Consider the following 16,899-nt stretch of genomic DNA (forward strand, 5'->3'; position numbering starts at 1 on the left):
CATAGACAGACAGCAAAAATGCATTAGGTATTAAGATGTCAAATAAGGTAAATTATTTTCAGAGTCTCATCAGACAAAACAAAGACAAAACAAAAACCTAAGTTAATCTATATATTATTTCACAGTCTATACATCGACATATGTATAGTTCTATATCTAGAACTATGGTCTATAGTCTTAGAAGGCCTAAGACAAATCTTTCTCTCTATAACCTGTTTTCCCTAGACCAAAATGCCACAAAGAAAATTCTACAAGGGAATTACTAACTTCTTTCATACTACAAATCTAGCAAGACTTACAGATAAAATAAACTAAAATATTTAATCAATTTATTGTATATCTATTTTATTGTACTGACTGTCTCCCACAGTTCAAATAGAAAAAAAAGGCACAATTTGGCATGACTAGTACTATATACCTATAGGTTTTCTAGAAGTGATTGATTATAACCTGTCAAAGAAAAATCTATGTGAGTGCTCAAAGTTTTTGCAATGAAGGTGATAACTGGCCCCTTTTTAATTAATAATGCAACAAACACGTTTACACTTCACAAACTCTACTTTAAAACTCCATTGGCAGTTCATTACCAATGTAGTGCACAAATGTTTCTAAAATCAAATTAAAAATCCATAATAGGAAGCCAAAGTAGATTATAAAAATCATCCCATTCTGAATGTACATTATTAAAGATATTTTATTTTCTCATTATTAATCTTGCATATATGCATACACTTAAATTAAGAACAAATTACATGCTTAACAAGTAACCTTAAAAATGACTTACCTCTGTATCTACCTGAACTCCAAGCACATCCACAAGAGCTCTACAAATATTTCTCACATAAACCTTCCTGACTTGTAAAGCAGATTCATACCCAGCTGGCACATATCTAAGGAAATACTGCAGTAAATGGCACAAAGCTGCTTTTAGCAAATCAGACTTAAGCTGCAAAAGCACACCATCTTCAAACATGACACAGAGCTTTTCTAGCAGCATATTTAAATAGACAGGCTCAACATTTCTATAAGCTTCTGCTTCAAAGGGGAATAGTGTCTTTATCAGCTTTGATAATGGCTCTTCATAGAGTTTCAATTGGTCAGCATCCATTTCTACAAGGTGTTTTAATAATTCCAAAAATGAGCTGAAAAAAGTGCTGGCTGGTTGTGCTGGTAGTCCTCCAAGCTCAAAGAGTTCAGTTAAAAGGCTAATTGCTAAGGATTTAACTTTTGGACTACCATACTCTAGCAGAACACAAACTATCCGCCAAAGTAAGAGTTCTTGCCTTCTAAAAAACACAATTGCAATAATACGAATAAGAACCGTTAATAAAGTGACTTCGATAAACTCTAAATTTTGCATGTTCATGAACTGCAAAGGAGCTGGTTGTAAATATCCTACATGTTCATCTAATTGACTTAAAAATCGGCTAACTACCACTGGCCATTCCACAAAGCGTCCCGTTGCATCTTTTTCGTGGAGGTAAATCAAATCTTCAAAAAGATGTAATAATTCCTTCGTCAGTACTCCAAAAATGGCAGGACTCTTGCTTTTAAAAAGAAATAACAATGAGCAGATGACTTCACAGATTTTTTTGTGTAACATGTGACAGGATGGAGTTGCTGCAATCCGCAGAAGTCTTGTTATGATCCAGTTACTGAATTCTTTGAAATAAACAAACAAAAAAGATAATAAATAAATAAATACATCAGAGTGCCAATCAATTTGCTAAATGCTTGATGATTTATTTTTAAAGTGTAAACTTCACTAACAAAATAGTCTAAAACATCGCCTACACAATGGAAACATATTATAATAATTTAGAATACCAAATTTGGCGTCAGACAAGTTCCTAGCTCTCCACTTATCAGTCGTGTGAACTTTTCATTTCTCTAAACTTCTGTAACTTCATCTATGAAAGGGGAATAATGACACCTACTTTATATGCTACCCTGATCAAGTAAGAAAATATATTTGAAATTCTCAGCATAGTGCCTCAAGTTAAATAAAGGCTCAGTAAATAGTAATTATCACTCCTTCAACAAATATTATTGAGTAGTGACTCTGTCTCAGATGCATAAGAACAAATCAGTCATAGTCCTGTCCTCCTGAATCCTATAATATAGATTCTCGAACTTCTTAACTGCAACTAAGAGATATATGTCATATCACAACCCAGTATACATATGCATATTTTTAAAATTTAAATATATGAAACAAGTTTCATGAAACAGTACTTATTACATGCAATGTACTATAATATTTTCTAGTCAATTATATTTCATCTTCAATACCCACTAAATGGGTTATAACCTGTTTTTTAAAAATCAGTGTAGCAAAGAATATAGACAGACAGGTATTTATAATATAGTTTAAAAACTACTATGATAGAAGAAATATAGAACACTCTGTACTAACAGCATAAAGAAAGAGCAACTACGCCAGTCCTAGAGTAGGCAGTCAGTAATGGTCAGAAAAGACTTTTTAAAGGACATACTATCAAAGTTGAATCTTAAATTCTAGCAAAAAAATTTTAAAATACTCTATGCATTGTACAGAAAAAAAAAAGCTATGTGCTTTACACCTCTTTATGAGGAAGCCAATAAAGAGACAAAAGTAGTATTTTAGGCTTGAGGGCCATATGATCTCCATGTCCACTACTCAGTGTTGCCTTTGAAATAGTGCAGACAATAAGTAAATGAATGATCCTGGCTGTGTTCCAATAAAACTTTGTTCACAGAAACAGGCGGCCAGCCTGTGGGCCATGGTTTGCTAACGCCTGATCTACAAGAAAGAGATTACCAAAAACAGAAAAAAGAAAACTTCTAAAGTTTTCAATGGCATATGAACATATTCACTTACTTCTGCTCCATTCTGGGTACCTAGTTCATAAGAACACAATAAGGATGCATGAAATAAAACTAACCATTACCATTTTGCTCCCTCAGTTTATACCAAATTTGACCAAAATATGTGTAACAATGTGTACATTATATTTCAGAAGAGCAGAAGAGGGTAGAATTCATAGAAGAAATTGAAAATGAATGCACAAACAGCAGGACTTACCAATACAACTGCCTTTGGCCTCATTTTGCCCATGGCTTCCATTCACATTTACAAACATAAGTGGGGAGGACTTCATGATATGCTGGATGAAATCAAGCAACATCACAGAGGTTGGCTGAGAGTCAGTCTTCTTTACAAGTTCCAGAGCAACTAAAACAAAAGAGTCATGACAAATTAAATGGCAGTCCTTTTAAGAAACTAGACTTTGGTGACAAGAATTATGTCCAACACAGTGCTCATGATAAACTGATGGGGCTAAAAACACACTACAATCCTATCTTTCTAATTTTAAATGTTTAATAATCATATGTATTCATCTGTTATATATCCATTCACCAAACATGTGCTATAGGCCTACAATACGCCTGGCACTGTGTGAAAATCTGAGGATTAAAAAAACCCTCACAATCAGGTGAAGGAGTCAGACAAATAAACTAGTAATTATATGTTAACTGCCCTAATCTACAATAGAGGAAACAAGTGTCTGGGAAGATGCTTGAAGGAGTTGATTCCTAGATGATGAGTTGGTCATACAGACAGGGTAAGGACAAGTGGTCTAAACAGATGGAGTACCATATGAAAACACATCCTGCAAGTATTCAGTAGTCGTTTGTTATTTTTCAGGAACTCATAATTTTACTAATCGAAAAAGAAAGGCTAAATGACTATTGTTAAGTCATGAAATCTGTGTCAAATTTGGAATTAAATTTATAAACCATGAGCCAAATGCCACTCTGTATTATCCCTTCCAAGTAATTTTACCAGACATGACACATATGACACCATCTTGCCAAGTTGGTAATATTTGTCTTTTAGATTGTCACAAACAGGAAATAGTTGATTCAACAACTCACAGAATCTTATTACCTCCCATAGACAAAGGTGCCAACTCTTATTTAAAGAGTTTTTTTTAAATGGCATTTGCTGTTTCTCAACCAGTGACACAAGACCTAGCTAAAACAGAACTGGCCAAATATTTTTATCTATAATAATATCATATATCAAAGAAGAACTCATAGCAAGCAGCAGAAAATCTAGATAACAAAGAGGAAAACAGAATTACTTTAAAAGCCTAAATCACATTAAGCCTAAATCACATTATGTAACAAGTAATATTGTAAAGAACTTGCTTGAAAATAGTAACTAACATAAACACTAACTATATACCTAAAATTATATGGAGAAAAATGCTAGTATAATGTGTATACATGGAAAAGAACACAATTTAATTTATAAAATTTATATCAGAAATAATTGTTTCTTACCAACATTTACATCTGTAAGTATTCGGTCAATGAACTGACAAAGAATTTGTCTTGGCTTCTGTACAACGGTATTATATTCCTCTGGACTGGAACTAAAATACAAATAAAATGTTTTTAACCCTTAAAGGGACTCACAGTGTCATTTGTAAAAAAATCTCTAAAGTTGAACTTATCAAAGTGCTTAGTTTTAATGTTGACACTGATAGTATTCTTCTGCAAAGTATCCAATCTGCAAAGTCTAGACCTGCCCTGCGCAATATGGTAGCCCTTATCACATGCTAGTGCGAACCTGATATGTAGTTAGTCCAAACTGGGATGTGCTACAAGTATAAAATACACATCGGATTTTGAATATTCATTACCAAAAATGTGTAATACCGCATTAATAATTTTATATTAATTACATGTTGAAATGATAATATCTGGATATACTGAGTTAAATAATATACATTGGGGTTTTTGTGAGGTTTTAAAGTTTTTCTTGTTTTTTACTGAAGTATTGTCGATTTACAATGTTGTGTTAGTTTCTCATGTACAGCAAAGTGATTCATATTCTTTTCCATTATGGTTTATTACAGGATATTGAATATAGTTCCCTGTGCTATACAATAGGACCTTGTTGTTTATCCATTCTATATATAAAAGTTTGCACCTGCTATTCTCAAACTCCCAATCGAATCTTCCCCTCCCCCACCTTTGGCAACCACAAGTCTGTTCTCTATGTCTGAATCTGTTTCTGTTTCATAAATAAATTCATTTGTGTCATATTTTAGATTCCACATATAAGTGATATAATATGGTAGTAATATATATCGTTAAAATTAATTTCACTTACTTCCTTTTTGTAATGTAGCCACTAGAAAATTTCAATTACATACGTGGCTTGCTTTATATTTCTATTGAACAGATCTAGACTTTTAGAAAATCAAGAGAAAACAGTTTCTTCAACAAAGAAATTCCAAAGGGAAAAAAGAGAGGAGGAGAAACCCATAATGAACTTAAGGGCCATATCAACCAATTATAATATATGACCCTACATTGGATTCTGAATCAAAAATAAAAATAGCAAACTATATATGACAATTGGGAATATTTGAACACAGACTAGATATCTGATGCTATTAAGAAATTATATTTTTAGGTGTGATAACGGTATTGTGGTATGTCAAAAAAGTCTTTATCCTTTAGAGATAAATACTGGTATTTATTGGTAAAATGATGCCTGGAATTTGCTGCAAAGTACTCTGAGGAGAGGAAGAGAGCCACGAATTGATCATTATTAGGTGAAATGGGAAATCAGTTATACCATTTTCTCTTTTATTGTAAGTTTGAAACTTCCACAATAAAAATTCAATAAAATGTTAGGGAAAAATACACATATTGAGTCTTAAGAACAATCAAGAAAAAATAATATTAAAAGGAGATACAATAATTAAGCAGAGGAAGAGTATCCTAGAATCCTGAATGAATTCAACTTGAGTTCCATGATTTGTGTAAATAACCAAGGAACAGAACATAATAATAGAAAGCCTGTGTTCCACTACATAATGAGGAATCATACAGTTATTCGTGTAATCAACAAACATTTACTGAGTACCTATAATGCGCCATACAACACATCAGAAGCTACTCTTGGGAAGGTGACAGACAGTTTAATGGAGGAGACTGAGAAATCAATCTAGCCCTCTATCCAGGCTGGATTATGAAGCCATTCACCCAAACAGTTAACACAGGTGGAAGCACACGTATGGGAAGAAAAAAAATTCAGTTTTAGAAATACTGAGTTTAAGGTCTCAAGGGAACAACGAAGTGGAATGTCCAAAAGATTTTTGGAATTACAGTTCTAGACCTCAAGTTCTAGCCTAGAGATATAGATTAACTTATTGATATATAATAGTACATATCAAGCAAGGCTAAACACACTGTATTATTTCATATTTCACAAGAAATAAGATAGGGATATTAGACTCTAATTTGCATATGTGGAGACTGGTGCTTAGAGAGATTATATAATCTACCCTATTAGAGCTAGTAGTAGTGGAAGCCTTGGATATGAACGCAAATGTAATAAGTAATAAGAAAGCCAAAGAGAGAACCCAAAGTTAAGGTTAGTAGAGGCACGAGGAGAAAAGGAAAGGGCCAGAGAAACAGAAAGAAAAACAATGAGAGATGTGTTCTAGAATCCAAGGAGGTTAGAATTTTAAGGAGGGAGCTGTCAACACAATCAAATAAAATTAGTTTGTTAACATGTCCTTTGGATATATTTTTTTATTATGGTAAAATACACAACATAAAATTTACCATTTTAACCATTTTTAAGTGTACAGTTCTGTGGCATTAAGTACATTCACATTATCCTACACCATCACCACCATCCCTCTCCAGAACTTTTTCATCTTCCCAAAGTGAAACTGTACTCACTAAACAATATCTCCCCATTCCCACCGCCGACAATTCTGTCTCTATGAATTTGACTACTTACATCTACACGTTGAATCCTATATTTGTCCTCTTGTGACTGACTTATTTCACTTAGCATACATCTTCACAGTTCATCCATGTTGTAACGTGGCAGGATTTCCTTCCTCTTTAAGGCTAGATAATATTCTACTGTGTTTATACCACATTTTATTTATCTATCCATGTTTCCATAGACACTTGGATTGCTTCCACCTTTTGGCTACTGTAACTAATGCCTCTATGAACATGGGTGTACAAGTATCTGTTTCAGTCCCTTTCAATTATTTTGGGTATATACCTAGAAGTGGAAATGCAAGATCATATGGTACTTCCATGTTTAATTTTTTGAGAAACTGCCGTACTGCTTCCACAATAGCTGCACCATTTTATATCGCTACCAACAACTTACAAAGTTCCAATTTTTCCTTATCCTCACCAACACTTGTTATTTTTGTTGTTGTTGTTGTTGTTTTAAAATAGCAGCCATCCTCATGGGTCTGCAGTGGTATCTCATCGTACTTTTGATTCACAATCCCCTAATAATTAGGGATGTTGAACATTTTTTCATGTGCTTTTGCCCATTTGTCTTTCTTCTTTGGAGAAAGTCTATTTAAGTCCTTTCCTCATTTTTGAGAGTCTCATACTCTACTGACCCTTTCCTCATTTTTAAATCAGGTTGCTTTTTGTTGTTGATACTGAGCTGTAGTTCTTAATATTTTGGGGATATTAACTCCTTATCAGATATATGACTTGCAAACATTTTTTTTCATTCCATAGGTTGTCCTTTCACTCTGTTGATACTGTCCTTTGCTGCACAAAAGTTTTAAATTTTGATAATTTGTAATTTTAAATTTGATCTATTTTTTCATATGCTGTCATGCTTTTGGTGTCATATCCAAGAAATCACTGCCAAATCCAATGTCAGGAAACTTTTCGCCTAAGAGTTCTCTTCTTAAGAGTCTTATAGTTTTAGTCTTACATTTAGGTCTTTGATTCATTTTGAGTTAATTTTTTTATGTCCTTTGGATTTTAAAGTTTTAGTGGTAAATGCAGAAGTCAGATTGCAAAGGGTGAAAAACAAATGAAATGTTAATATTGAGAATAGCATGCTCTCTCTAAAGCTTGACCATGAAATGAAGAGAAGAACTGGGAGTTAGTGGTAACTCAAGGAATATATGAGGTCAAGAGGGTTTTGTTTTGTTTCCCTTAAGATGGAAACACTTGAACAATTGATTCTTGAAATTTGGCTTTCCTTCCTGGGACCATGTATAAGTAAAGAGATAATCCTTGGACAGGATGATTATCATTAATCCTAAAGATAATCATTAATACATATTTATTAATACAGGAGGAAAAGATGAGTACAGACATTAATAATACAATAAATTCAAAACACAAATAAAATCAGATGCCCTGCTTCAAGGAAGTCACTGGGGAGAAGGTAAGAAAGCACACAAATAATTTTAATCAAGTGTCATATACACCCAAAGCAGGAAATAACTAGCTCTGCATAGAGGATTCATGGAAAGTTGTGTATAAATGATTAGCTCACTCCATCACTTCTACTGACAAAACAGCTGAGGATATAGTAGGTAAGCTGGTTATTTACAAAAAATAAAATTATGTATTTCATATAAATAACAACTTATAACATCCATATAGCACTATAAATGTACATATGTTTTCCCACTGAAACAATGCTAAAAGAAAAAATGAGAAGGTTAATTATTTTCTTGATTATTCAATCACAAAGTCCAATCCTAATTGATTACGTACAGGATCCAAGGCATCTACAGCTAATAACTGCCATGATGGAAATGGTCCTGGTACATAGTAAACACTCCAAAAAACTTTGCTGAATGAATGAACGGTTCATAAGAATCTTTCTGCATCTTGTGCCTCCTTCATCCTTAATGTATAAACTTTTTCGGACCTGTGCAATATCTATCTACCCGTTCTCTGCCACTAGACCATAGGCTCCTAGAGGTGGAGACTATGTTTTATTTCTCTATGAATTCCTGCAGCACCACTAGACCATAAGCTCCTTCAGGAGAGAAAATGTGTTTCACTCCCCTTTGCATCCCCTATACCCCACCTAGAACTGTGTCTTGCTTGACAGAAAACAACTAAGTTACTGAAGTTAATAAATATTTACAAGTAATATAAACTCTAGGTGTACAGAATCAAAGAACAAGTAGTTGTATTTATACGTGAAAGAGAAAAAATTTTGTGTTTTTTATCTTATTTAAAACAGCACTGGCCAATAGAAATACAATGCAAGCCACATTTGTAGCTTTAAATTTTCTGATAGTCACATTAAGAATGTAAAAAGAAACAGGCAAGTTTAATCCCAATAATATATCCGAAATATTATCTGAACATGTAATCAATATAAAAATTATTAATGAGATTGTTTACATTCCTTTTGGAAGGGGGTGGTAATTAAGTCTTCGAAACCCAGTATCTTACATTTAGAGCACATCTCAGTTTAGATTAGCCACATGTGAAACGCTCAGTGGCAACATTTGGCTGGTGTCCACAGTAGGTTATAGGACATCACAGATTTAAATATAACAAAAAAAATTTTAAGTCTGAAATTACAAGATAACATGAATTGTTTTAGACAAAGTCAGGAGATTTTGTCATAAACCAAGTACAATTTGGCGAGTGTCATTTAAAAATGTTAATGAGGACGTTTGTGGTGGAGAGGAACCAGGATTGTGGCTGGTGGTCAGAGTTTCCTATAAAGTATAACTCTGTAAAAAAGATTATGCATTCATGTGTCATTTGCATAATTTTAAAAAATCAGTTTTTTTATAAAGGTGAAGTGATTGTCATTTATCAGATGTACTATCAGAATAAAGAAATTCACAGGAGAGTAAGGATTTCTTATTTTGCAACCTCTACCTTGGAACTGAGCTAAGAGGGTATACTTTTTCAAAAGTATACAGAAATATTTGGGTGGTAATTTATCACATAAAGTTTGGATACATTTAACAAACACTTGAAAACCTCCCCTGGGGCAAGTATCAAATGCCAGGAAAACCAAGGTACCATGTATCAGCCCTAAAAGAATTCGTAGTTTAAAGGACAAAAAAGTAAGCAGGCAATTTTAACACAGCATGGTTAAGCGTTAATAGAGCAAAGATAGAACGTAAGAGGGACACTCAGCCCTGAGCAGGACCTATCAGTCAAGGCTCCCTGGAGGAGGTGACACAAAGCTGAGTCCCTAGGGGGCTAGGCCGGTAAAATAAGGGAAGTAAGGCGAGTATTCCAGCAGAGGAAACATGTGCAAAGGGTCAGGAACAAGAACATAAGCCGCTCTAGAAACTGTCAGAGGTTCTACATGGCCAAAGAACAGGGAGGTAGTATCTGGAAATGAAGCTGAAGAGGGAAGATAAGGTCTAAGCGCAAAGGACTAACGAGTTTGAATTTTGTACTGAAGGCAATGGGACACTGAAGGGTTCTAAGCAGGTGAGTGAAGGTTAAACATGTTTTTAAAACATGAATTCAATTATGTTATTTCTCTGTTTAAAACACCCCAGTGGCTTCCCACTGAACTTAAAATCTAACTCCTCATTCTGCCTATAAAGTGCTAAAGGATCTGGCCTCTGCCTACTCTTCCATCCTTAATTAATGCTACTCCTGTCTTTGCCCCCTATGTTCCAGGCTTCTTCCTCCTCTTTAAAAAGTAGCCTCATTCCCACCTAGAGATCTCTGTATTTTCTATTCCATCTCAGACACTTCTCCTCCCAGTTTCCCATGACTGGCTTCTTCTCACCACCCAAACCTCCTCTAGGGGCTAATGCTGCTCCCCAGCGCCTCATCTCCCTCTCATTTCCCATTTAACATTTTAATGGCAACTATCAGTGTTGGAAAAGATCTTGCGATTACAAAGTAATTTTAAACAGGAAGGTCAGAGAAGGTTCTTGGAAATGACATCTGAATGGAACTAGCCAGTGTTCAGATAGAAGAAACGAGTGCAAAGGAATGAAGGCAGGAATGATCTTGGTGTATTAAAAAAATAAAGCGAATGTCATTGGAGTAGAGTGAGCAAGGGAGGGATACAAGGCCATGAGGTCAGAGGTAGGCAGAGGCCAGATTATGGCAGACCTCAGAGGCCCTGGGAAGGAGTTTGGATTTTATTCTAAGTATGCTGGAAAACCAAAGGAAGATTTTGAGCAGGGGAGTAATGTTATATAATCTACAATATGACTTATAGTTGTAAAAATCACTTTGGTTGCTGAGTGGGAAATCCACTGTAAGTGGGTAAAAGTGGAACTGGAGAGATCAGCTGAGAGGTTACTGTAATAGTCCAGATAAGAAATTTTGGTGATAGCAGTGGAGATGGTGAAAAGTGTTTTTTAAAGGTACAGTTGACAGGACTTGCTGATGGATTATTAAGGGGTAAGGGAAAAAAGTCAAGGATAATTCTTAGGCTTTTGGTTCCTACATTTACAATAAGCTGGGGAAGGAACAGGTTTAAGGACAATAAATCAGCAGTTCTGCTTTGGATATGTTAATTTTCATTTCTGAGTATAGATGTTGAGTAAGCAACCTAATATATATCTCTGGGCTAGAGTGATAAATTTGGGAGTTATCAGCATATAGATGGTATTTAAAGTTATGGGACTAGACAAAGTTACTGAGGAAGAGAGTGAAGATTGAAAGAGGACTAATGATATAGCCCGAAAGCACATACGGAGTCAAGAATGATTCCTAGATTTCCAGTTTGGAAAAATAAGTGAACACGGTATCATGTACTGAGCTATCCCTACCTCAGTGAATAAGAGGAATTAAAAAAAACAAAAAACAAAAAGAAAAACCGCTTGGGAAGGTTGGGATATGCAGAGAATTTAATTTGGATATATTGAGTCTTAACTGCATATAGGACACCCAGGGAACAAATAGGTTATACTAACATAGTCTGCCAGTATACAGTTGCATATATGGTTCTATATGAAAGAAATATGGCTTGGAGACATGGATTTGGAGTCATCAAATAGCAGGTGGTAGTTGAAGGCAGGAAGAGTGGATGAGATCACCCGGAGAGACTAGGCAGAGAAAAGAGTGCTAACAGAAAAAAACACTGAAGCAAAATTTATCCCTGAGAGACAGAGGAAGAAGAGCCCACACATTAAAACAGTAACATCTTACTTTTTTCAGAAATCTAACTGCCATGGTCAATGAAGAAAAAAAAAAAAACTGAGGAGGAAAGGTCTTGATGGCTTGAATCTGAAACCCAGCTCTAATACTAACTGCTATCTCTTTGACTTTGGTACTTCAATTTCTGTGACTCTGATTCTTAATAAACAGTGATAATATTTGCTCCATTCTATATCATGGAGATACTGTGAGACTGAATAAGCTTGAATGAAGCAGTTGCAATGAAAACGTCATGACAATTAAAAACTATTATTAGACAATTCACTACGGTCAGTTTTTCTATTCTATCTCTTAGAATGGCTACAAATGAGTGAAAGGTAACTATAAGCTCTGTTGATGAAAGAGACTAAAAATAAGTCCAAGATCCTATTATTTTTATAACAAGTATCACAGAGGAAGAAAGAAAAGGGAAGAGAAGTATTAATCAGCAAATTCTATATTAAAGCAAGGTGGGAAAAGTACACTGAGCTTCACATCGAGCCTGAAAGATGAAATCTGTGCATCAACTTCCTATATGAACACCTGCCTTCATCTTCTTTTAGAAAGGTAGATGTTACTTTACAAAATGTTAACACAAGTATGCTTGCAACATTCATACAAAGTGGAAAAAAAAATCATACACACAACAATATGATGATTCAGTTAAGACAAGTATGGTCCCTTCATTTATACCCTCTTATGTATGTAATTGGGGAAGACTAAATGTCAGTGTCTCTGTACGGTCAACAAGTGGAGATGGACACAGCTGCACTGCAAAAAGAAAGGGAATTAAACATCCCATGGGCTTAACGTCAGTTGTGGCTGCGTACTAAGTTTCCAACCAGTTCAAGAAATTGGAAAGCAACTATTCCAATTGATAGTTCAACTGCAGCAGTGGTACAAGCTCACTTATTTTCTGTTCACAGTGGATTACAAATATTTTTTTTTTTTAAAGCAAACAGGGCTTCCCTGGTGGCGCAGTGGTTGAGAATCTGCCTGCCAATGCAGGGGACATGGGTTCGAGCCCTGGTCTGGGAAGATCCCACATGCCACGGAGCGACTAGGCCCGTGAGCCACAATTACTGAGCCTGCGCGTCTGGAGCCTGTGCTCCGCAACAAGAGAGGCCGCGATAGTGAGAGGCCCGCGCACCGCGATGAAGAGTGGCCCCCGCTTGCCGCAGCTAGAGAAAGCCCTCGCACAGAAACGAAGACCCAACACAGCCATAAATAATAATAAATAAATAAATAAATAATAAAAATAAAGGAATTTGTCATTAATGAATGAATTTATAAAAAATAAAAAAAATTAAAAAAAAATAAAAAATGAAAAGCAAACAAACAAAAACCCTGCCTTCTCGTCATTAGGTCAGGTTTAGGAAAGGCTGTGCGTGTCCTGAATGGGGGCAGCAGCCATCAGCATCCACCTACTCTCTTCGGGCAGAATACTGCTTTACACGATTTTACTCTTGGGTTTACAGAAAGGAAAAAAAAAAAAAAAAGAGCTTTTGCAAATGGAACATTATCTTCAAATGTTGGCAATACTCTGTGCACATTTATGTTCTGTGGACGTTGTGGCCGATCCCTGGCATTTCTGACTAAAATAACGGATTGAGAACTGGATGATCGATACCAAAGGGGTCCCATCTCCAGAATGGCATATGGTTTCACTCAGGAACGAACTTTTCCTAGCAAGTGGCTTTCCTTGCCAGAAATCAGAACCAGTGATTTTTCTTCCGAGGGTAGTTTTGGGTCAAAACGTAAAGGTAAAAACCAACTCCACCAGCGATCATAAAGCACAGAAACTGGGGAAAGTCCACGGGTCAAGCACTCCATCTAAGGGAAGAGGCTTTCGAGAAGCAAATGAATGTAGGAAAGTGACCAGAAAGTGTTCGGAAGGGGCCTTTCCCTCCCGCTGCGGAGGCAATCCCCCTGGGGTTTGGGGGGTGGGGGGAGAGGGACGAGCTCCCCGGCGCCGCTGAGGTAAAGTGGGGCCAGCAGACCACCCCTCCCCTCGGATCCGCATCCCGCAGGTCTGCGGCGACGCCCCGCGTCCTTCCAACGGCCTCTCTGAGGGAGAAGCGCTCAAGTCAGCGGCGGAGCATCTCCACAAGGGCCGCGGCCGGGGTTGAGGGGATCGGGGCCGGGACGCGCGCGGCTAGGAAGGGAGAGCACGTGAGACGCCGGCCCGGCCCTACCTGCCCAGCTCCCGCAGGGCCGGGATCATAGACGCCAGCTCCAGGCCGTGCTCGCCCATGGTGAGGACGCGAGGCACTCTTCAACCACGCCGAGGCGGGCTCCTGGCGTCTCCACAGCTGTCTCTGGTGAGAAAGCGCGGCGCCCGACGGAGGCTCGCGGGGCCCAAAACTCCTCCCGGAAGCCGCGGCCGATACGCTCTCCAGGCCAGAGTTCTTTTCCGCGTAGGACTCGAGGGGGCGGGGCAAGGGCGGGGTGCGCTCCGGTCAAATTTGCAGCGTTGGGTGCGCTCTGAGCCGGGAACGCTCGGCAGGCGAGATTCGCGAGAGTTTTGGTTTTTAGCGGTCCTCCTCTGTCACTCACTCCCAGCCTGAGAGGCTCAGATAAGCCAGACCCCTGGATCTGGGGAGGAAAGGGGCATGGTGGGCACCAGCGCAGAACGCCTCGCGTCACAAATGTGAAGACTGAGACAATTCAGCAACTAAAGGCCCAGGATTACACCTCAGGTCTCCTCGCGGAGTCACAACTCCAGGTCCCTCATTTTCTACCACTCTCTTGACATCCTTTCTGAGAGATACGGGGCAAAAGATGGACTACTCCTCGTCCTTTCTGTTTCAGCAGGGGTTTTTTTTGTTTCTTTGTTTTTCCCAACTTGAAGTCTCCCTTAGGTTTCCTTGAGGATTCTCCCAACGTTTAATATTTAAAAAGAGGGTTGAATTATATTTATTTGTGTCTCATTTAGTCAGCAGCAGTACTATGTATTTTTATGTCACCGTTACGGGCGTCTATTACCTATGATTTAATTTTTAAAGTAAAATCAGTGGCTTTTGGCTGTAGACATTTTCTAGCTCAACCCAGTTTGTTTATACGAAAAATGGTCATCATAAGAAGCTGTTAACATGTCAAAATTATGTATTTAATCAGGCAAGGCCATGCAGTGTGCTTACATTGGTTCCTTACCCATGAGAATAATCGTTATACAGTATCCTAAAAAAAATCAAAGTGATGGAGTGACAGCCAAATAGGCTTCTGCCTCAGGGATTTTGCGTTTGCTGTGCCCTTTGCCTTGACCTTAAACACCCCTCTTTCATCACCCCTCTTCAGATGTTTGCTGAAATGTCACCAGAGAGCACATAGACTAGCACACTTACACTCACACTCTTTTCCCCTCCATCCTGCTTTATTTTCTTCATAACGCATAGAACCAAATTATATACTATTTTATTGACTGTCTCCTCCAATCAGCTTATATTCATAAGCTCCTTGAGAGCAAGATTTTGTCTGTTTTATTCATTGCTTAGATACTTGGGACCTAAAACAGTGCCTGGTACATAGTTGTTGTGTACTAAATATTTGTAAAATTGGGGAATGCTATAGTGGGAAGAACATGGGATTAGAAGTTGAAGCCCTGTGCAAGTTCTCATTTCACCTGCTAGCAACTACAGTTACTAAAGTTACTCAGTAAAGTTACTTAACCTCTCTGTACTTCAGTTTTTCATCTATAAAATGAGATTAGTAATATCTATCTTGTAAGATTATAGTAAAGATTAAATAAGAGGTGGTAGTGTCCTACAGTGGAATACCATTTCTTAGTTAAAATGAATGAAGTATGAATTCTGAAAACGATGTTGAGTGAAAAAAAAAAGCAAATGGCAAAGGGATACATAACAATATTAAATCACATACCATTTTAAAACCACAAAATAAGACTTTTAGTGAGTGAATTTTGTATACATACATATATGATAAAAGTATAAAAACATGGTTGGGAAGGATATACATCAACTCCAGGAGAGTTGTACCTCTGGAGAGGGAGAGAAGGGAATGAAATGAGAAGGTTTCAACATATCTGTGAAGGCTTTCTTTTAATAGGATTGGATTAACCATGACAAATCTACTATTTGTTATATTTGGGTGACCTGCTGATCTCTCCCAAATTCTTCCTTCTGTTCAGATCTCTCTCTGAGCGTTATATTTCATTATGTCTTCCTTTCTACTGAATTTTTTTCCCTTGAATTTTTCCAAGGTATTTTATTTTATTTTATTTTATTTTTCTGCCGTGTTGCACGTGGGATCTTAGTTCCCCGATCAGGGATCGAACTCGCACCCCCTGCATTGTAAGCACAGGGTCTTAACCACTGGACTGCCAGGGAAGTCCCCCCAGGTATTTTATTTTTGTTTCAATTTTTATTATGGAAAATTTCAAATATATACAAAAGTAGAGAGAGTAGAATAAGGACCCCCCCCCCTTATGCCCATCATCCAACTTCAACAACTATCAGCCTATGACCAGTCTTTGTTCCATCTATAACTGCCCCTCCCATTTCCCCTCTCTCTAATTGGATTATTTTAAGGAAAATCTCAGACAACTCATCAATTTATCTGTAAACACTTTATTTTGTATCTCTTAAAGATAAGGACTAAATTCTGCCTACTAAATATCAAACCCATCCACTTCCCTCCAAATCCCATTATCACCATTCTAGTTTCAGACCATCGCTGTCTTGTGCCCAGACTACTTACATGACATTCTAGCTTGCCTTTCTTCCTTTGGGCTTGTTTCCCCTCCAGTGTATTCTCTACACTGAAGTATTACAACTTTTTTTTCTCTTCAACAGTATTATTGAAATTTTTAAAATATGCACCCTAATATGTGCATATTTACTAACCACATATATTTAGTAATATATTCTAATATGCATGGACATAATGCAGCTGTTGATTGCTTCCTGTCTTCCTCTCACCCCCTCCCCCTTTTATCATTTGGGGAGT

General features: G+C 37.0%; 1 protein-coding gene across 2 annotated transcripts in view; it reads right to left on the minus strand.

Annotated features, from left to right (window-relative positions):
• The window catches only part of ATR (ATR serine/threonine kinase), a 103,043-nt gene extending 88,700 nt beyond the window's left edge, over positions 1 to 14,343 (minus strand). For both annotated transcript variants that reach the window (XM_036851825.1, XM_036851824.1), the window contains exons 1-4: positions 14,130 to 14,343; positions 4,330 to 4,421; positions 3,065 to 3,214; positions 785 to 1,662 (exon numbers count right to left, since the gene is read on the minus strand). In XM_036851825.1, coding sequence (XP_036707720.1) covers positions 785 to 1,662; positions 3,065 to 3,214; positions 4,330 to 4,421; positions 14,130 to 14,188 — 1,179 coding nt within the window. In that variant the 5' untranslated portion in view covers positions 14,189 to 14,343. The remainder of the gene's footprint in view (positions 1 to 784; positions 1,663 to 3,064; positions 3,215 to 4,329; positions 4,422 to 14,129) is intronic.
• Positions 14,344 to 16,899: the final 2,556 nt, after the last annotated feature.

The sequence above is a fragment of the Balaenoptera musculus genome, chromosome 4 (genome assembly GCF_009873245.2).
Source record: "Balaenoptera musculus isolate JJ_BM4_2016_0621 chromosome 4, mBalMus1.pri.v3, whole genome shotgun sequence".
NCBI classification, from domain to species: Eukaryota; Metazoa; Chordata; class Mammalia; order Artiodactyla; family Balaenopteridae; genus Balaenoptera; species Balaenoptera musculus.